At 55.3% G+C, this 20,489-nt stretch overlaps 3 protein-coding genes across 3 annotated transcripts; all 3 read left to right on the plus strand.

The window, feature by feature from the left end:
* Window positions 1–2,431: 2,431 nt before the first annotated feature.
* On the plus strand, window positions 2,432–15,629 carry SODALDRAFT_272126 (dynein heavy chain; the record flags this gene model as incomplete). Its single annotated transcript, XM_028607813.1, has 3 exons — window positions 2,432–2,708; window positions 2,774–15,099; window positions 15,174–15,629. 3 exons carry the CDS (start codon window positions 2,432–2,434, stop codon window positions 15,627–15,629), a joined length of 13,059 nt encoding a protein of 4,352 aa, XP_028468455.1.
* A 1,768-nt stretch (window positions 15,630–17,397) lies between these two features.
* SODALDRAFT_101698 (hypothetical protein) lies at window positions 17,398–18,483 on the plus strand. Its single transcript, XM_028606457.1, has 3 exons — window positions 17,398–17,718; window positions 17,817–18,153; window positions 18,248–18,483. The coding sequence occupies exons 1-3, from the start codon at window positions 17,534–17,536 to the stop codon at window positions 18,317–18,319; spliced, it is 594 nt and encodes a 197-aa protein (XP_028468456.1). The 5' UTR covers window positions 17,398–17,533; the 3' UTR covers window positions 18,320–18,483.
* On the plus strand, window positions 17,953–19,999 carry SODALDRAFT_101791 (hypothetical protein). Its single transcript, XM_028606459.1, has 3 exons — window positions 17,953–18,153; window positions 18,248–19,764; window positions 19,845–19,999. Exons 2-3 carry the CDS (start codon window positions 18,373–18,375, stop codon window positions 19,959–19,961), a joined length of 1,509 nt encoding a protein of 502 aa, XP_028468457.1. The 5' UTR covers window positions 17,953–18,153; window positions 18,248–18,372; the 3' UTR covers window positions 19,962–19,999.
* The last annotated feature ends 490 nt before the right edge of the window (window positions 20,000–20,489 follow it).

The following is a 20,489-nucleotide window of genomic DNA, read 5'->3' on the forward strand; positions in this document are numbered from 1 at the left end:
GACACCCGTCCAGGCGCACGAGCAGCATAATTCTGTGGATGGAATGGACGTAGACGGCCAGGCCGAAGAACAAGACGGCTTTGACTCCAAAATGGCTGACGGCTCGCCCTTCGTGCCCCCCCGACCAATGGGGGAGATGATGTCTGCCCCCCCTGAAGGTGGCAGCTACCCTACTCTTGAGGCGGTCCATAAGAGCGCCCTTGCCTATTGCACCTCTGTCGGTTACGCCATCGTCATTGGAAGGTCCAAGAAAACCGTGCCGGGCTTGAAGAAGGTCTTGTTTGTTTGCGACAGGGCGGGGAAACCGCCTAGCCGGGTCAGTCCAGAAGCTCGGAAACGCAAAACGTCCTCCCGAAAGTGCGACTGCCAGTTTGGCTTCTTCGCGATAGAGCAGCGAACTCAGTGGACGATTCGCTATCGCCCGGACCCTCAGCACCTGCAGCACAATCATGGCCCCAGCGAGAGCCCTCTGCGCCACCCCGCCGCGAGGAAGCTAGACAGCAAGATGGTCGCCGCCGTTAAAGCCCTCAAGGATAATGGTATGTTTTTCGCAGCTGTTGCTCCCTATAGCGTGATTGCTTGACTGACGGCATCCCCCCAGGGGTAGGTGTAACCGAAACACTGGAGATTCTCCAGAGCGAGAATCCCCACGTGCCTATACTCGCTCGTGATATCTATAATGCCCGCGCGGCCATCAACCGGAATCTCTCCAAGGTTGCCACGGGACTGGCAGAGGATCGACCTGCAATCTATAGCAAACCTCACCCTACGGCCGAGGAACGCATCCGAGCCGACCTCAGACGGGAGCTCGCCAAGGCGCGAGAGGAACACGACAAATACAAGGAATCAAGGGAAAAAGAAATTGCCGACTTGAAGAAGCAAATACAGGAAAAGGATAAAATGATCGAAAGGTTTGAAATGTTTATTGACATTTGCAATCAACGGGTCATGGTACAACGGGAAAGACTCTCCGGGGCGGAGAACGGTTCAGGTGAAGGGGCCAACGGCAGTTAACGGCGTTTGTGTTTGGGTTTTCTTCTCCATTTTTCGTTTCGCCAGGAAGCGGGCGGAATCTTCGCTCCATGCTAACTAACGCTTGACATGAATCCGAGAGCCTGTGCTTCTTGCTGGTCATGGTTTGTAGAGGGAGTTGCATTTCTCTGAATTATGGAAGCACATTCTAGTTTGCGAATTCCTGGCATTAGATTCCAGTCTTCGACTGACTGGTAGCGTTCCATTTCTGTTAAGCTTAGCTTAGGAAGTTATGGGAGCCCGCTGTCTCTTTCTTCCCCCTTATCCCCCCGGCGCCTTCCTCGGGTAGACATGGACTTGGAAAGCCTGGACTGGTCACGAATTGGCAATGACATGGGTTTTGCGAAGGACGAATATCTTTTATAGGCAAAAAAAACCGGGAATGAATTATATGTTTTGTTATGTTAAGGTACCTTATGTACCTTATGCTGAAAAGACGATTCTTTAAATTCGCCTGTGAAGGTGCCTATGTATGGTGGCATATCTGGCATGTCTCGTGGTGATGCGGTGAACTGAAGCAGACGAGTGCCCCTCACCATGTCCGTAGGTACCTTAGGTATTAAGGTAGTCGTCTAATTATATGACGAACTACCTTAGCTTCAGGGACAAAACACACTCAGGCCCAGGAGGCACTAGTTGGCAAAACTCGTTCTATACGTCCCAGGAACACTGATGCCTAAATGTGAACTCTAGAATAACGGCGAACGACGTCTGTTCCTTGGCCTGCTTCGCCCTTAACTTCGTACAATACAGAGGCTAGCGAGCCTTCCGTCGCGTCAGCTCATCAGAGAGCAGTATTATGCATTTCGTAGCTGGTCCGACTATTATCCATTAAGTAAGCAACATTGGTACGTACCCGGATCAAATTGCCAGTGGACAGCCAATCAAACGAGACCCGCAAATAAGCACATCGTTCCTATCTCACTGGCCACACGCCTCGTGACACATGCCGTCGCGACAGGGGTCAGACAGGGGTCGCGTACTTTGTAAAAGTTAGGGAAAGTGGCATCGGCCAGCAATGTTGCGGCATCTACTGAAAGCCTGCAGGTCTCAACTTCCCCTTTCACACACATAAGGTACTGACGATAGAGCCCACACAGGACGAGGGGCACATACGACGTGAAATTAATCTTGTCTATACCTTATTGACAAAAACCATCCATTCACTAATTATACCCCTACCCGTTTGGCATCCTCCCTCTTACTTCGCCTCTGTGTTTGCGGCTATCATCGCTGATTAGGACGAGGCCGAGCTCTGGGTCTCCTTGCTGTCCTATCTTGCAAAGCATCACCCGACCAGCTTCTCGATATACAACCATGACGATTGCGGTTCAATATCTGACCTAATCTTCCCTCGTCCGATCATCGAACGTGCGTCCTGGCCTCGTTTCCGGTCACCATGGAGGTAGCATCACCTCAAAGCCCCAGTCCCAACGGGGCAGCCACCTTCCCTACTGTCGACCCCGAACGAGTGATTGAGCATCTCGCCTCCGTGTGCGAGGTAGCTCTCGGCGCCGCCAAATCCGACCTTGAAGCTCCAGGCAGTATGCTGCATAAGAGCCGATATGCCGACACCATTCAGCGCTGTGCTCGGTTTGCTACGGATCCCCAGCCGGCCTTGTTTGTTCAGAAGGATGTATCACCGTCCCCAAACCAGGAAGGTGATGACGAGTCTGGTATGTCTTGATGGGCGGCCCCAAATGCTGGAAACTGATCTCTAACGATATCTTTAACCGTGAAGAAACGCCCACGTTCACCTATACCTTGACACACGAAATTTCGTCTTCAGCTACGACAGTGGCATCACTCGCGATTGTGAAACATCGTCCGCAACCGATCGATCCCGCCGTGCCTTTAACATCCCAGATATCTCTTACGAATCTCCCCGGTCCGGCCACCCTTAATGCTACTGTCGGGGAACAGGGCCCTTCTACGTCTGCTTTCGAGGTTCTACACTCTGTCGTTCACAATGCGCTGGCGCCCTACTTCGATGCCAATACTAGGACGCAACAATCTACCGCCACTACACGGGGCAGAGCGGACGTCGACTCCAAGACCGGTATCCCCGTGACGAAGAAGAGATGGAACGATTTGGAGTTGAGTTTGCTGCATCTCCAGCAGAACGTCGAGATACCCGAGGTCTCTCTCAACTTCCACTCGGTAGTCCAGACCGCTCTAAGCGAGGCCGACGCCCGCCACACGAAACCCACGATCGAGTTCATACCTGGTGGCATTTTGGGCGACAGCCAGTTCCTCAATAACCTGCAGAGCAACGTCAATAACTGGATCAAGTCCATCCAAGTCATCACCAAGATGACACGAGACCCCGCGGGCAACTCGCCGCAAGACTTCAAGTTTACGGCGAGCCAGGAAGTCAATTTCTGGCTATCCATGGAGTCGGCACTTGAGGGCATCGATGCCCAGCTTCGGAGCGATGGGGTGACGCTGACCCTCGACATTCTCAAGAACGCGAAGCGCTTTCAGGCGACGGTCAGCTTTGTGGCCGACACCGGGCTGAAGGAGGCGGTCGAAAAGGTTCAAAAGTACAATCAGTTGATGCGGGACTTCCCCCTCGATGAGCTTCTGTCGGCCACCTCCTTGCCGAAACTCCAGGACGCCATCGTGCAGATCTTCAGCCACCTGAACAAGAAGCTGAGGATATGCCCCTACCCGATCCGCCGAGCCCTTCCTTTGGTGGAAGCCATCTCAGCCGACTTGGATGACGTTCTTCACCGACTTCTTCCCGGCGCGGAGCTGGTCAACCTCGACTATCAGGAATTTCAGACGATTATGAGATCATGTGGCGAGATCTTCCGAACCTGGGATGACAGCATCAAGGAGTTTACCAACGTCGCTCGCGAAGTGACGCGAAGACGAAATGAGAGGTTCATTCCCATCAAAGTTAGTCCGCGACATGCTGAGCTGCAAGCCCGTCTCAGCTACGTCAGCAAGTTCCGCGACAACCACGAGCAGCTCCAGCGTACTATCGTCAACGTACTCGGGCCCAAGGCGACCGTTGGCGGCGTTGTCGAGACGACAGCTTCGAACGGAGCCGTTGTCATGGAAGAGATGGGCGATGTCGATGCAGTGGAGGAGGTCAAGCAGGCCTGGGAAGCGCTGCGGAACGTCGACCTCCTCGACGTGTCGGCCGAAGGCACCCAGCGGTGGACTCGAGCCGAGAACCTCTACAACGAGCGCACCTCCCGCGTAGAGAACTCGATTATTTCCCGCCTACGAGACCGGCTGGCGACCGCAAAGAACGCAAATGAGATGTTTCGGGTCTTCTCCAAGTTCAACGCCCTGTTCGTGCGACCGAAGATCAGGGGTGCCATTGCCGAGTACCAGAACCAGCTCATAGAGCATGTCAAGCAAGCCATCAACAGCCTCCATGAGCGATTCAAGCAGCAGTATGGCCATTCAGAAGCCCATGCCATGGCGCAGCTGCGTGATTTGCCACCCGTGTCCGGCGCCATTATTTGGGCTCGTCAAATTGAACGCAAACTGGACTGGTATATGAAGAAGGTCGAGGATGTCCTAGGTCCGGACTGGGCGCTCCATGCCGAGGGACAGAAGCTCGAGAATGAGAGCAACCTGTTCAGAAAGAAACTGAACACCCGCCCCATTTTCGAGTCCTGGTTAAGCGACGTTCAGCGACGCCAAATCTCCATCTCAGGTCATCTTTTTGAGATTCGTCGTGTCCGCTCCGCGGGCGGTGCTTTGGAACTCTCGGTCAATTTCGATCCTCAAGTCATCACGCTCTTCAAGGAGACGCGGAACCTGACCTGGCAGGAGTATAACATCCCGCACTCCATCAATACTGTCTCCAAGGACGCAAAGCGTGTCTATCCCTTTGCCGTCAGTCTCATGGAGAGCGTCCGCACTTTTTCTCAAGTGACGCGGCAAATTTCCCTAATGGGCGAGGAGTCCGCTCTGCTGCACGGGTATCGGAATGATGCTTACGGCCTGGTCTCAAAGGGGGTGCCGCTTCGGTGGGAGTCGTTTGTGAATACCCATGAGCTCTACTTTCCGGGCAAGTCTAGTGCAATTCTCCCTGCCGCAGCCGAGTACGGCCTCACCGGACGCACTGCCGAAAGCAAGCACAGCCTCTTTATCCGCGAGTTCGCTGCTGCAACCTCCCTTCTGCAAACCAAGACTGCAACGCTGGTCTCGATTCACGACACTGTTGAGAAGGCCCTGTCAGAGCTGAGCTCTTGCGCCTACGAGGCAGACGCCTTCCATGTGCTTCTTGAGACCATTCAGAAAGCCGTCGACCAGCTAAACCTTGAGCAGTATGTCAATCTGCCGTACTGGGTGGAGAACATGAACAGAAAGATCAAGGAAATCCTCCTGTCGCGCTTGCAGTATGCGATCCAGTCCTGGATTGCGGCCTTTGAAGACGAATATCTCGACGACGGCCCCCGCAAGAGAATCAACGAGAACGGCGGAGAGGGGGAGGTTCGCCCGGCGGGTCCGACAATCAAGCGTCTCGTGCACGAACTGACCATGCGCAACCAAGTAATCTACTTGGACCCCCCCCTGGAGTATGCGCGGGCCAGTTGGTTTGTCCAGCTTCACGACTGGCTAGGCATTGTCTGCAATTTGAAGAAGATCAAGGCCACCCGCTACCAGATGACGCTCACCATGACGGCCTCTGATGAGCCCCGTTTCGACGACTTGCCCGGGGAGTGTACCGAGCTGCTCAGTCGCGCCTACGTGTCTGCCGAGAAGAAGCTCCGTGGGCTCAACGCCTATGTCGATAAGTGGCTCCAATTCCAGTCGCTGTGGGATCTTCAATCGGAACAGGTATATGAGGTCCTTGGCGATCAGCTCTCGCGATGGCTCCAGCTTCTCCAGGAGATCCGGAAGACGCGGCAGACTTTTGACACGCAGGAAGTCAGCCGACAGTTTGGACATATTACCATTGACTATGACCAAGTCCAAACGCGTGTGAATGCCAAGTACGATCAATGGCAGCACGAGATCTTGATGAAGTTTGCTAGCCGCCTCGGCACCCGCATGCGCGAAGTCCACGCAGACGTCGAGAAGGCCCGTCGCGACCTTGAGGTCCCTCGCCTGGATGCTTCCTCAACGGCCCAGGCCGTCCAGTTTATTACCATTGTTCAGACTTGCAAGCGAAATGTGAAAGCGTGGGCACCGGAGGTCGAGATGTTTCGACAAGGCCAGTCAACCTTGGTCCGGCAGCGCTACCAGTTCCCCAACGATTGGTTGCACATTGAACAAATAGACAACTCGTGGGCGTCCTTGACCGAGATTCTCGAAAAGAAGTCGAAGATCGTCCAAGATCAGACCGACGCCCTCCGTGCCAAGATTACCGCTGAAGACAAGCTTGTCAACGACAAGATTGCCGACATAACCGCACAATGGAATGAGGAGAAGCCCGTATCCGGCACCGTCAGGCCTGACCACGCCTCCGCGACCCTGGCGTCTTTCGAGTCGAGGATTTCGAGTTTGCAGACCGAGTCGGAGATGGTGGCCAAAGCCAAGGAAGCCCTTGACCTTCCCGCAACGATGGACAACTCGTTGGCCGCCATCCTTGAAGAGGTCCACGACTTCCAGTCTGTCTGGTCGAACCTCTCGACGATCTGGGCCAGCCTCAATGAGACCAAGGAGACTCTATGGACTGCCGTGCAGCCACGCAAGGTTCGATCCAAGATTGACGATCTCATCAAGAGCACCAAGGACATGCCAAGTCGAATGCGTCAATACGCTGCCTTTGAGCATGTGCAGTCGATACTCCGAGGTTACCTCAAGGTCAACTCGCTTCTCTCCGATTTGAAGTCTGAGGCCATTCGCGATCGTCACTGGACCAAGATCTACAAGCAGATCCGACCGGGCAAGCGTTACTCCCCGGTGTCTATGACCCTCGGCGACGTCTGGGATCTCAATCTTGTTGCCACGGAGGTCATCGTCAAAGATATCATCGCGCAAGCTCAAGGCGAGATGGCCCTGGAAGAGTTCCTTAAGCAAGTCCGGGAGACATGGAGCAACTACGCGCTGGAGCTCGTCAACTACCAGAACAAGTGCCGCCTTATCCGAGGCTGGGACGACCTGTTCGCCAAGTGCAGCGAGAACCTGAACTCGCTGCAGGCCATGAAGCACTCTCCTTACTACAAGGAGTTCGAAGAAGAGGCATCCTCCTGGGAGGACAAGCTGAACAGGGTCCATGTTCTCTTCGATATCTGGATCGATGTCCAGCGCCAGTGGGTCTACCTGGAGGGAGTCTTCACGGGCAATGCCGATATCAAACACTTGCTGCCCATCGAGTCCTCGCGATTCCAGAACATCAACAGCGAGTTCTCTACGGTCATGAAGAAGGTCTACAAGCAGCCTTATGTTCTAGACGTTCTCGGCATTCCCAATGTCCAAAAATCCCTCGAACGCCTTGCCGAGCTGCTCAACAAGATCCAGAAGGCCCTGGGCGAGTATTTGGAGAAGGAGCGCGTCTCTTTCCCGCGCTTTTACTTTGTGGGTGATGAAGATCTTCTCGAGATGATCGGAAACAGCAATGACACCCTCCGCATCGCGAAACATTTCAAGAAGATGTTTGCTGGTCTCTCAGGGCTCGTGATGGACGACGAGTCGATCATCTCTGGCTTCGCCTCAAACGAGGGTGAGGTGGTTCACCTCAAGAAGGAGATCTCCTTGGCGAAGACTCCTCGCATCAACGACTGGTTGGCTCTCCTAGAAAACGGCATGAAGTCGACGCTCGCCGAGCTGCTGGCGGAGGCCGTGGACCAATATACGCCGATTTTTGAGTCAGGGGAGATTGAGAGGTCGGCGTTGATGGGGTTCATGGAAGCTTTCCCGAGCCAAATCGTCGTACTCGCTACCCAAGTCGCCTGGACGACTGCAGTGGAAAAGTCTCTTTCCGACAGCGGTTCGACTCTGCCATCGCTGTTTGAGAGGGAAGTCCAGGTGCTTCGGCATCTCGCCGACACGGTTCTGGGCGACCTTGAAGTCATCCAACGCAAGAAGTGCGAACAGCTCATTACTGAATGCGTTCACCAACGGGATTGCATTGAGAAGCTCGTTCAGCTGAATGCCAGCTCTCCAACTCACTACTTCTGGCTTCTCCAGATGCGCTACGTGTACGCGCCGGAGGGCGACTACTTGCAGCGTCTCCATATCAAGATGGCCAACGCCAAGCTGAATTACGGCTTCGAGTACCTCGGTGTCCCCGACCGGCTCGTCAGGACGCCCCTCACCGACCGATGCTTCCTCACTCTCACCCAAGCGCTCTGTCAGCGTCTTGGTGGATCGCCTTACGGCCCTGCTGGTACCGGCAAGACCGAGTCGGTCAAGGCCCTCGGCGTCCAGCTGGGTCGTTTTACCCTTGTCTTCTGCTGCGACGATACATTTGATTTCCAGGCCATGGGCCGCATCTTTCTGGGTATCTGCCAAGTCGGCGCTTGGGGATGCTTCGACGAGTTCAACCGCCTTGAGGAGAGAATCCTCTCTGCCGTCTCGCAGCAGATTCAGAATATCCAGCTCGGTCTCAAGCAGGGGGCCGAAGATGAGACAGCACAGATCGAGATGGTTGGCCGCCAGCTGCGCGTGAATGCCGATACCGGCATTTTCATCACAATGAACCCTGGTTATGCGGGCCGCTCCAACTTGCCAGACAACTTGAAGAAGCTCTTCCGCAGCGTCGCCATGTCGAAGCCTGACAAGGAACTGATTGCTGAGGTCATGCTGTACTCCCAGGGCTTTAACCAAGCCAAGACGTTGTCTAAGCAGACGGTCCCTTTCTTCGACCAGTGCTCGCGCAAACTATCCAAACAGGCGCATTACGATTTCGGTCTTCGAGCTCTGAAAAGCGTGCTCGTGAGTTCCGGTGGGCTGAAGCGAGCTCGGTTGACGACCGGCGATGGACAGCTGGGTGCCGAGGAGGTTGTCGAGCCAGAGATTATTGTCCAGAGTATCCGCGAGACTATCGCCCCCAAGCTCATCAAATCGGACGTCGAAATTATGACAACCGTGGAAGAGGCTTGCTTCCCGGGCATTCAGTACGTCCCGGCGAATCTCCAGGCTCTCGAGGATGCCCTTCGCAGCTTCGCCGCCGAAAGACGGCTGGTTGTCAACGACGTCTGGATGACGAAGGTGTTGCAGCTGTACCAAATCCAGAAGATTCACCACGGTGTCATGATGGTCGGCAACTCCGGCACGGGCAAGTCCGCTGCCTGGAGGGTCTTGCTGGATGCATTGCAAAAGGTCGAAGGCGTGGAGGGCGTTGCCCATGTCATTGACTCCAAAGTCATGTCGAAGGAGGCCCTGTACGGCAACCTCGATGCCACTACTCGAGAGTGGACCGACGGGCTGTTCACCAGCATCCTCCGCAAGATTGTCGACAACCTGCGAGGCGAAGATACCAAGCGCCACTGGATCGTATTTGATGGCGACGTCGACCCCGAATGGGTCGAGAACTTGAACAGCGTACTTGACGACAACAAACTTCTAACCCTGCCGAACGGCGAACGCCTCAGCTTGCCCTCGAACGTCCGCATCATGTTTGAGGTGGAGACGCTGAAGTATGCTACGTTGGCCACGGTTAGTAGATGCGGTATGGTTTGGTTCAGCGAAGACACCGTCTCCCCTCTCATGATGGTCGAGAATTATCTCGAAACACTCCGCACGAAGCCGTTGGAGGATCTCGACGAGGACAGCGTCGCGACCGCACAGAACCCTGCCAAAGCCCTCGCCGTCCAGGCACAAGTGGCAGATCTCCTCAAGGCGTATCTCACTGGCGACAACTTCATTATTGCCGCCCTGGATCAGGCTCAGAACTACAATCACATCATGGAGTTTACCGTCGCTCGTGTCCTGGCCACCTTGTTCTCGTTGCTCAACAAAGCAGTGCGCGACATGATCGAATACAACGCGCAGCATTCGGACTTCGCGCTGGAGCCGGAGCAGGTCGAGGGCTACGTTTCCAAGAAACTCCTTCTAGCTCTTGTGTGGGCTTTGACGGGTGATTGTCCGTTGAATGATCGCAAAGCATTCGGTGACGCCCTCTGTGGCCTCGCGAGCTTCGGATCTCCGCCCCTCGATGGCACCAGCTCCCTCATCGACTTCGACGTTACTTTGCCCAAGGCCGAGTGGTCTCCCTGGCAGAACCAGGTGCCCACAGTCGAAGTCAACACACACTCGATCACCCAGACTGATGTGGTTATCCCGACCCTGGATACGATCCGCCATGAGGATGTGCTCTACTCTTGGCTCGCTGAGCACAAGCCTCTCCTGCTTTGTGGTCCTCCGGGCTCGGGCAAGACCATGACTCTGTTCAGCGCCCTTCGCAAACTGCCCAACATGGAGGTTGTCGGTCTCAACTTCTCCAGTGCCACCACTCCAGACCTCTTGATCAAGACATTCGAGCAATACTGCGAGTACAAGAAGACCCTGAACGGCGTCATGCTATCGCCGACTCAGATAGGCCGATGGCTCGTCATCTTCTGCGACGAAATCAATCTTCCCGCCCCCGACAAGTACGGCACACAGCGCGCCATCTCGTTCCTCCGGCAGCTAGTCGAGCATAACGGTTTCTGGAGGACTTCGGACAAGTCTTGGGTCACTCTTGACAGGATCCAGTTCGTCGGTGCTTGCAACCCGCCCACGGATGCTGGCCGTACGCCTCTAGGTCAGAGGTTCCTCAGACACGCACCGCTTATCATGGTCGACTACCCCGGTGAGGTTTCCCTCCAGCAGATTTACGGCACTTTCAACTCGGCCGTGCTCAAGATCATTCCGACTCTTCGCGGCTATGCCGATCAACTCACCTCTGCCATGGTCAAGTTCTACCTCGCGTCGCAGCAGCGCTTCACTCCCAGAATCCAGCCGCACTACGTCTACAGTCCTCGTGAGCTCACGCGCTGGGTGCGGGGCATTTATGAAGCAATCCGCCCCCTTGAAACCCTGTCGCTGGAGGGTCTGGTTCGGATCTGGGCCCACGAAGCGTTGCGCCTTTTCCAGGACCGTCTCGTCGCGGAAGACGAGCGCCAGTGGACCGACCTAATCGTGCGGAAGATTGCTATGGAGTTCTTCCCCACCATCGACGAGGAGAGGGCCCTTGGCGGCCCCATTCTCTTCTCCAACTGGCTGTCCAAGAACTATGTCCCGGTGGATCGTGAACAGTTGCGAGATTTCGTCAAGGCTCGGCTCAAGACCTTCTGCGAGGAAGAGGTCGACGTGCCGCTCATTCTGTTCAACGATGTGCTGGAGCACGTCCTTCGCATTGACCGGGTATTCCGTCAGCCCCAGGGTCACCTCATCCTCATCGGCGTCAGCGGCAGCGGAAAGACTACGCTGTCTCGTTTCGTCGCTTGGATGAACGGTCTCAAGGTCTTCCAGATCAAGGTGCACGGCAAGTACTCCGCCGAAGACTTCGACGACGACCTCCGGGAGGTTCTCCGTCGCTGCGGTTGCAAGGGCGAGAAGATTTGCTTCATCATGGACGAGTCCAATGTCCTTGATTCGGGTTTCCTGGAGAGGATGAACACGCTTCTTGCCAACGCGGAGGTCCCCGGTCTCTTCGAGGGCGACGACTTCGCGGCCCTCATGACCGCCTGCAAGGAAGGTGCCCAGCGTCAGAATCTGCACCTCGACTCGCAGGAGGAGCTCTACAAGTGGTTCACGCAGCAGATCGTCAAGAACCTACACGTTGTCTTCACGATGAACCCGCCGGAGGATGGTCTGGGCTCCAAGGCGGCCACCAGTCCGGCGCTCTTCAACCGTTGCGTGCTCAACTGGTTCGGCGACTGGTCCGATCAAGCTTTGTTCCAGGTCGGCCACGAACTCACTCAGTCGATCGACTTGGACCGGCCGAGCTTCCAAGCACCCGATACCATTCCGGTCGCGTATCGCGGGCTCAACTTGCCGCCGACGCACAGGGAGTCGGTTGTCAACTCGATGGTGTACATCCACTACTCTCTCCAACGTTTCAATGTCAGGCTGCAGAAGCAGCAGGGTAAGGTGACCTTCCTGACGCCCAGGCATTTCTTGGACTTCGTCGCCCAGTACGTGAAGCTGTATAACGAGAAGCGCGAGGACTTGGAGGAGCAACAGCGCCATCTCAACGTCGGCCTGGAGAAGCTCCGAGACACAGTGGACAAGGTACGGGATTTGCGCGCCAGCCTTGCTGAGAAGAAGGCGCAGCTCGAGCAGAAAGATGCCGAAGCGAACGAGAAGCTCCAGCGCATGGTGGCGGATCAGCGGGAGGCAGAGCAGAGAAAGAATACCTCGCTTGAGATCCAGGCTGCGTTGGAGATCCAGGAGGCGGAGGTGGCGTCGCGGAAGAAGATTGTCCTGGAGGATCTTGCCCGGGCGGAGCCCGCTGTGGAGGAGGCCAAGGCCAGCGTGAGCAACATTAAGCGGCAGCACCTGACCGAAGTCCGATCCATGGGCAACCCACCCCAGGGTGTCCGCCTGGCTCTAGACTCGGTGTGCACCTTGCTCGGCCACAAGGTCAACGACTGGAAGTCGATCCAGGCCATTGTCCGAAGAGACGACTTCATCGCCAGCATCGTCAACTATAACAACGAAGGCAAGATGACCAAGGCCTTGCGCATGAAGATGCGAAACAATTTCTTGTCCAATCCCGAATTCACGGTTGACAAGGTCGATCGTGCCAGCAAAGCCTGCGGTCCTCTTGTTCAGTGGGTGGAGGCGCAAGTGACTTACTCGGAGATCCTGGACCGTGTTGGCCCGCTCAGGAACGAGGTCGAGCAGCTCGAGGAACAGGCTCTGCAGACCAAGGCGGAGGCCAAGGCCGTCGAGAACACCATCAACAACCTGGAGGCCAGCATTGCGACGTATAAGACTGAATATGCGGCGCTCATCAGCGAGACTCAGGCCATCAAGTCGGAGATGTCGAGGGTGCAGTTCAAGGTGGACCGAAGTGTCAGGCTTCTCGACAGCCTGTCGTCGGAGAGGGTACGCTGGGAGGACGGAAGCAAGTCCTTCGAGACTCAAATCAGCACGCTCGTTGGCGACGTCCTTGTCGCGGCGGCCTTCCTTGCCTACAGCGGGCTGTACGATCAAACGTTCAGGAAGTCCATGATGGACGACTGGCTGCACCAGCTCCAGCTCTCCGGGATCCAGTACAAGCCGCATAACCCGGTCACGGAGTATCTCTCGACGGCAGATGAGCGACTCGGCTGGCAGGAAAACAGCTTGCCTGTGGACGACTTGTGCACCGAGAACGCCATCGTCCTGAAACGGTTCAACCGCTACCCTCTGATCATCGACCCGTCCGGCAGGGTGACCGAGTTCCTCCAGAAGGAGAGCAAAGACCGGCGGCTGACGGTCACCAGCTTCCTGGACGACTCGTTCACCAAGCAGCTGGAGAGCTCGCTCCGTTTCGGCAACCCCATTCTCATCCAGGACGCGGAGCACCTTGACCCCATCCTCAACCACGTCTTGAATAAGGAGTACCAGAAGACCGGCGGCCGTGTGCTCATCCAGCTTGGCAAACAGGAGATTGACTTTTCCCCCGCCTTTAAGCTCTATCTCTCGACGCGGGACCCGTCCGCCACGTTCGCGCCAGACATCTGCAGCCGAACCACGTTCGTCAACTTTACGGTGACGCAGAGCAGTCTGCAAACGCAGTCTCTTAATGATGTCCTCAAATCGGAGAGACCAGACGTCGACGAGCGCCGGTCGAACCTCATCAAACTGCAGGGCGAGTTCAAGGTTCATCTTCGACAGCTCGAGAAGCGGCTTCTCCAAGCGCTCAACGAGTCGCGCGGGAACATCCTGGACGACGACAACGTCATCGAGACGTTGGAAACGCTCAAGAGGGAAGCTGGGGAGATCTCGGCGAAGATGAGCAACACGGAGGGCGTGATGGCCGAGGTCGAGGAGATCACCAATCAGTACAGAATCATCGCCCGGTCCTGCAGCACGGTCTTCGCGGTCCTGGAGCAGCTTCACTATCTCAACCACTTCTACCAGTTCTCGCTCCAGTATTTCCTGGACATCTTCCACTCGGTTCTCCGCGGGAATCCCCGCCTTGCCAACGAGACGAACCACAACGTTCGCCGGGATATCATTGTGAAGGACCTGTTCATCTCGGCCTACAAACGGACAGCTTTGGGTCTTTTGCAGAAGGACCGTATCACGTTGGCCATGTTGCTCGTCCAAGGGTCCCCGTACCCCATGGACAAGGGCCTGATCGACGTGATTTTGGACAAGCGCGTCGAGGGAAAGGACCTGTCTACGGAGAATGACGCCAGAGAGGAGGTGTTCGCCAGGGCGGGTCATTTCAGCGCACTCAAGGGGAAACTGGACAGGGCATCTTCGGCCGATTGGGACAAGTTCCTTTCCGAAGAGCTTGCGGAGAACTTGGTTCCCAAGATCTGGGACGAAGGCACGTCCGAGGTTGACCAGACGTTGCTATCGCTCTTGGTGGTCAAGCTCTTCCGGCTCGATCGGTTCGTCCCTGCGGCGGAGCGCTTCGTCGGCCTCGTGTTCGGCGCCGACCTCCTGGACGTGGTGGAGGATTTGAGGGAGACGGTGACACAGGTTCCGGCTACTAGGCCGGTGGCGCTCGTGTCCAGTCCCGGGTTCGACGCCAGCTACAAGGTGGATAATCTCGTGGAGAGGATGCAGGTCAAGTGCACCAACATCGCCATGGGCTCGAACGAGGGTCTGGCCAGCGCGGACAAGGCGGTCAGCAACGCTGCGCAGACGGGGTCCTGGGTTCTGGTCAAGAACGTCCACCTGGCGCCGACGTGGCTGCAGAGCCTCGAGAAGCGGATGGATTCCCTCAACCCGCACTCGGAGTTCCGGCTGTTCCTCTCCATGGAGTCGAGTCCCAAGATCCCCGTCAACCTGCTCCGGGCCTCACGCGTGCTGATGTACGAGCAACCGGCCGGCGTCAGGGCCAACATGAAGGACTCGATGTCATCGTTGTCGACACGGGCCGTCAAGAGCCCTGTAGAGCGTACGAGACTGTACCTCCTCCTTGCGTTCCTGCATGCGGTCGTGCAGGAACGTCTGCGCTACGCTCCTAATCTTGGCTGGAAGGGCTTCTGGGAGTTCAACGACAGTGACGTACGGTTTTTTTTTTTGGATCTTTTCTTTTTTATTTTCGTTGCATCTGCTAACACCTGATTTCCGCGCCCCAGTACGAATGCTCTGCTTTCATCATCGATACCTGGGTCGAGAACGTGGCCGGCACCCGCACCAACGTCAACCCCCAGAGCATCCCTTGGGACATGATCCGGTATCTGGTGACGGAGACGTACGGCGGCAAGATCGACGACGAGGCGGACTTTAAGCTCCTGAATCAGCTCGTCCACTCGTTCCTCACGCCGTCGGCGTACGACATCGGACACAAGCTCGTCGAGACGGCGGACGGCTCGGAGGAGGGCAGCCTCGTGGTCCCCGCCGGGACGACGTTGAAAGAGTTCATGGAGTGGATTCACAAACTGCCGGAGCGCGAGCCTCCCACTTACCTCGGACTTCCGGCCAATGCGGAGAAGCTGCTTCTGGTGGGCTTGGGCCGCAGCTTGATTGCCAATCTGAAGAAGGTGTTGGATATGCTGGACGAAGGAGAGCAGCTTATAGCGGAGGCTGCTTAATTGGACTTTTCTTTTTGTTTATGGTGTTTTTTTCTTTTTCTCTTTTTTACCTTCTGTGAAGGTGGTTTGGTTGAGAGCGTCTCGGTGCATACATAGATGACCCTGTACGGATATTACTTACTCTCTACCTTGCATTTTACCTTGGACATATTACACGTACACGATAACCCCCCAACTCGAGCATAGCACAAGACACTGAATTGGCTTTTTTTTTCGTGTATATGGCTAAACACTTGGGAGTCCCAGGAGAATATTAAATAATGTTGTTCAGAATCATGGGCCTTTCAACAGGTCGATTGGGTTTGACGTGGCTTTTTTTTTTTTTTTTCCTTTTTTTTTCCTTTTTCCCCTTTTCCCTTTTCCCTTTTCCCTTTTCCCCTTTTCCCCTTTTCCCTTTTTTTCTTTTTTTATTTTTTTCTTTTTTTCTTTTTTTCTTTTTTTTTTTCCTTCACCGAGTCACCGAGTCCGAGTCACAAAAGAGATGCGAAAAATTCAAATTTCCTGGTACATCCCCATTCAACGCACATACACACATACACACATACACTGCAATCTTGAAATCCCCCCTTTCTCTGAAAAGCCCTGAGCGTAGGGAAATGCGCCTGCCGTCGTCACCATCATTGCTGTATCGTGTTCCCACTGGAGTTGGAAATGGGACAACTCATCATTTGGGTCACTTTAACCACTTCAACCCTCGTGTAACCCACCACCGCACCGAGTCCGCCAGCCACGAGTGAGCCCAGGCTTCTGCACATTGGATTCGAGTCGAGGCATCTGCGTTGGACCGGGTCGGACGACCACTTTACCCGCCAGTGGACGGCCAACAACAACCACCTCAGCAGCGCTTGGAGGAGGGTCGCCACTGGACGGGGGGGTCTGAGTCTTTTTTTTCATACCAACTCACGTCGGCTGTGAGATCTCGGTCCCCTCCTTCACTAACCATTTGTTTTCCGTCGTTCTGTCGTTGGGTCTCTGCGCCTCGATGTTTCGGGCTCCGAAACGCTTACGTCGTCCCCGGATCATGTAGGCAGCACCCGGTCATCTCCTTCTCATGTGCGTTCTGTTCTTCGGTTACTTCATGCCCATCGGCGGTGGCTCATTCATCACGGAAAGGTCGTGAAGTGCCACTACCTTGCTTACTGCATCGATGGCTACCGGGGCCTCGGGTTAGGGTCGGGGTTGTCGCCCTCCTGGTATTCTGTCGTGCCGTTTTCGGTTTTCTCAACTCTTTTCACTCTCTCGCACACGCTTCTGCCCCTCTCCCTCCTGTTTGTTTCCTCCTTTTTTTGTTTTCTCTCTCCTCTAGTCCTGGCTGTCAATATCCCATACCGCGTTGGAAGTTGACGGTTGTCGCCCAAAGATCCATAAGAATGTAATCCCTTTACCCCACGCGGGAGGCTGTGTATTCCAGGGCCGGGCGCATTTTTGTCCTGGGCGAACCAAGAAAAATCATGTTATTCTACTGGCATAGCATAGCCGGCGGGTCATTCGCACCCTCATGCGCTCCCGCGCATGAGATGGACTGCATGTGAGATGGGGAGATGGGCAACTATTCGGCGTATTGGGTATCAGCACACCACAATTTTTTCACCCCAGCCTGTAGCGATTCGCTACTCACCTCCGTCTCTCCACCCGCGAGAGAACCAATAAGCCTGGGTTGTACTTGGGCTCATCACCACAGCACGTTGGCCGGGCGTATCTGTCTGGCCAGGGAACCCAGAGAAGCTGGCTGCCCATGCAACTGGTCCCAAAACCCGCAGCTGCTGCTGCTCTGCTCCATGCGGCATAAGTATATAACCATGGGCCAGTCTGCCCCCAGCAATCATGTTGGGAACAAAATGCTTTTCGTTATTCATACAATCTTCGCAGAACTCTTGCTTCACTCCACATGTAGCTAGCCCGCCATGCCTTTCCCGGCTGGGGGTTACGCTGGGGAGGGGGGAGTATCTGCAAAACGACCGCGTGCGAAGACGTTATCAGAATCTCAATGGGAACCCTACCGACGCATTATCGAAGAGCTGCATCGTTCAGGCTATACCCTGAATCATATAAAGCATGAAATGCGGCACAAGCATAACTTTGCCCCAACGTCAGTACACCATCTCTCTCTCTCTCTCTCTCTCTCTCTCTCTCTCTCTCTCTCTCTCTCTCTCTCTCTCGCGGCCGTCACTGATACTTGGTAACTAGCCACCGACAATACGTTCACAGACTGAAGAAATGGGGTCTGAAAAGATACAACGCCGATAGAGAGATCACTTGGTCGCCCGGACCCTTTGGCGACGGCGACAATGAGGAAGTCGCTTTATACCTTGATTCGCTTGCCCCGTTGTCCGGGCCGGAATCGGCATCGAAATCGTCATCCTCCCCCTCCGACGATAGGATCACTTCTGAATGTGATTCCGATCAGTCCGAGATATCACGACTATACCTGCCGAGTCCTGTATCTCTCGGTCCGCAAGCGCATCTACATCCCGGCGCTCAAAACAACCATGGGAGAGGAGCCTGCAGCACCGAGGACAGCAAAGTAGGCATATGGGCCCAGATGCCATGGGCCGCCACCTCCCTCGGCAAAAAGAAACAAGCAGCCGACTTCCTACTGACACTCTCACACTACGAAGCTGCCTTTGCACTCTACATTGGCATCTTTCATTCCCTCCAACAACAATATTTTGGTCAGGATTGTGCCCTGAGGTCGACCATCGTCGCCTGTGTCCGGTCGGCCCTAGACGATAGGCACATCGCCATGGTTCGAGACATCCTCCAGCACCAAGTCAACACGGCGCACGATTCCTCTGAAGCATTATTTTACCGCCTACTTGGGACCCATGGATTTCCTCACCAGTCCCAGAACGGCGATCATTCCGAGCTGGAGGCATATGTTGCCATGGCATCCCTCCTTGGTCTCGACCCGGACGACTGCGTCGCCTTGGCGAGCCCTTCCCGACCTTGCCGCTCCATCGACATGATGGGCTATCTGCTCCTCAGCAGAAGCATCAACAGATGGGCCGAAGTCTGCGATGCGAGCGCCGACGAGCCGCTCCTTGCCCCCGGCACGAATCATATGTTTACCAAAGCCGACGTCCTCCACCAATACGTTCTCCAGCAGCCCCTTTATGCGGGCTCACTACACCTAAATCAACACACGACAGTACGCGGCTGTGCCACGTGGTGCAACCAGGTACTGCGTAACAAACTGGACAGTCGGTCGTTTTTTTATCTTCGGGATCTGCGGCCCTTGGGTGGGCCAGCGGAACAGAAAGGGCAAGCAGAACTCACGTGCCTCCTCTGGCATGCCCTCCATACGTTATCACACACCCCCCGGTGCACCCCGCCGGCTTGGGCTTCAACCTCGGAGCAAGATCTCGGGGCCAGTGCCGTCGAATTGCTGTCGGTTGTTTGCCGTCTCGTTCTGCGCCGGCCTAACCCCGGAATGCGTTCCGACAACCAAGGGAATGGCAAGGGCAAGGAAAAGGAAAAGGCATCTCGCGTCAACTTGGAGATGGGTATTCCTCCCGTGGGACGGGGGACCGGGTTCCTTGAGACGGCTCTAGAAGGCGCTCGAGCTCTTGTCAGGCTTGAAGACAAGGAGCTCTGGGATGTCTTCCTCGCCGAGTTTCTATCGATGAATGAGGGCAGCGCGGCTGGGTATTCCTCGCCTACTTGCATTTCCTCGCCCCTCGACGTCGACATCGTGAAGGACCTGCAGCAAGTCATCGCCACAACAGCTGGTATCACGGTGCCATACCAATATCTAGCCTCGAGCATTGCTTTGCTGCCTGCGACTACGGAATCTTCGCGCCGCGAGCCGGAACAAGGGGAGCTTTATCCCGAAGGCCTACATTTCTCGGCTCTTGACCGAAGCTTCCTTCGGCAAGATAGGAACAACATGTTAGAGCCCTACTGTGGTCGGGACACGGATTACGGTGGCCTTGTAGTCTTTGGCACCGGCGACAGTTTGCGGCAACAGTACCGGGGATTCCATCAACGTTATCCCCTCGACATCCTGTCCGTTGATGCTAGTCCCATTATCGACCCATCGGCGTCGCAATCTTTTGCACACGGGAACGTGTTTCTCGGTCCAGGCCCAGGTTTCGACTCGGCTCCTTCTCCGCACACTCAGCCTCTCGTGTTACCGGTCAGCGGGGAGCCCTGGGAAGATTTTCGGCTCCTATAATCATGGCTCTTCGGGAGTGACATGCCGAGTCGACGACCAATTACGAAGCTCTCGGTGGGCGCATCACTCCATCTCTGAACTGCCCCCGCTGGTTCAGCATTCCTTGGTTTCTCCTTCCTGCTGACAGTCGCTTTCAAACTCGTTTCCCTTTATTGTAATTTTCATTTGTCATATCCGTACCGTCGCCTTCCGAGCGACTTTCTTCTTTTTTATTGTTTCTTTCTTGTCTTGGATTAGGGGAAACGGATAGAAGATTGACCGAGCAAATGGGTCAAGGGGGGAGAGGGGGGAGGGAGGAAAAAAGGGCATACCTTCACCATGAGAAACCATGAGAATATGAGGATATGAGGATATGAATATAAGCATTTCAAACCCAGGTTTATCATCTTGTTCCAAACATCTATGCAACCGGACGCGGCGGGTTCGGCTTTAGCCCTTGACCTAGCCATGCGTCTACAGAGTAAACAGTGTCAATGCATCGCAAAGTTCCACCGACAGATCTCGGTTTCTCTGATAACTTGTACAAAACAGCGGTAGTAGAAGAACTGAGAACTTTCAGAGTCGAATCGCCGCCGGTGGCTGCAAGTGACCAGGTGACCCAAAGATTGGGGTGGTTGGGCGACTTGAAGCGCGATTCGTCGAAATGGTGACGACTCGTGTGTCAGAGATGGCTCAGGAATGGCCAA

The sequence above is a fragment of the Sodiomyces alkalinus genome (genome assembly GCF_003711515.1).
Source record: "Sodiomyces alkalinus F11 unplaced genomic scaffold SODALscaffold_2, whole genome shotgun sequence".
Lineage (NCBI taxonomy): Eukaryota > Fungi > Ascomycota > Sordariomycetes > Glomerellales > Plectosphaerellaceae > Sodiomyces > Sodiomyces alkalinus.

What these genes read in the sequence shown, in the direction of transcription:
- SODALDRAFT_101698 (XM_028606457.1), top strand. Translation starts at nt 17,534, where the DNA reads ATGCCTTTCCCGGCTGGGGGTTACGCTGGGGAGGGGGGAGTATCTGCA. An exon ending in AAGCATAACTTTGCCCCAAC is followed by an intron (nt 17,719 to 17,816) that starts GTCAGTACACCA and finishes CTTGGTAACTAG; the next exon opens with CCACCGACAATACGTTCACA. An exon ending in GCAGCACCGAGGACAGCAAA is followed by an intron (nt 18,154 to 18,247) that starts GTAGGCATATGG and finishes CACACTACGAAG; the next exon opens with CTGCCTTTGCACTCTACATT.
- SODALDRAFT_101791 (XM_028606459.1), top strand. Translation starts at nt 18,373, where the DNA reads ATGGTTCGAGACATCCTCCAGCACCAAGTCAACACGGCGCACGATTCC. An exon ending in CTCAGCCTCTCGTGTTACCG is followed by an intron (nt 19,765 to 19,844) that starts GTCAGCGGGGAG and finishes TCGACGACCAAT; the next exon opens with TACGAAGCTCTCGGTGGGCG.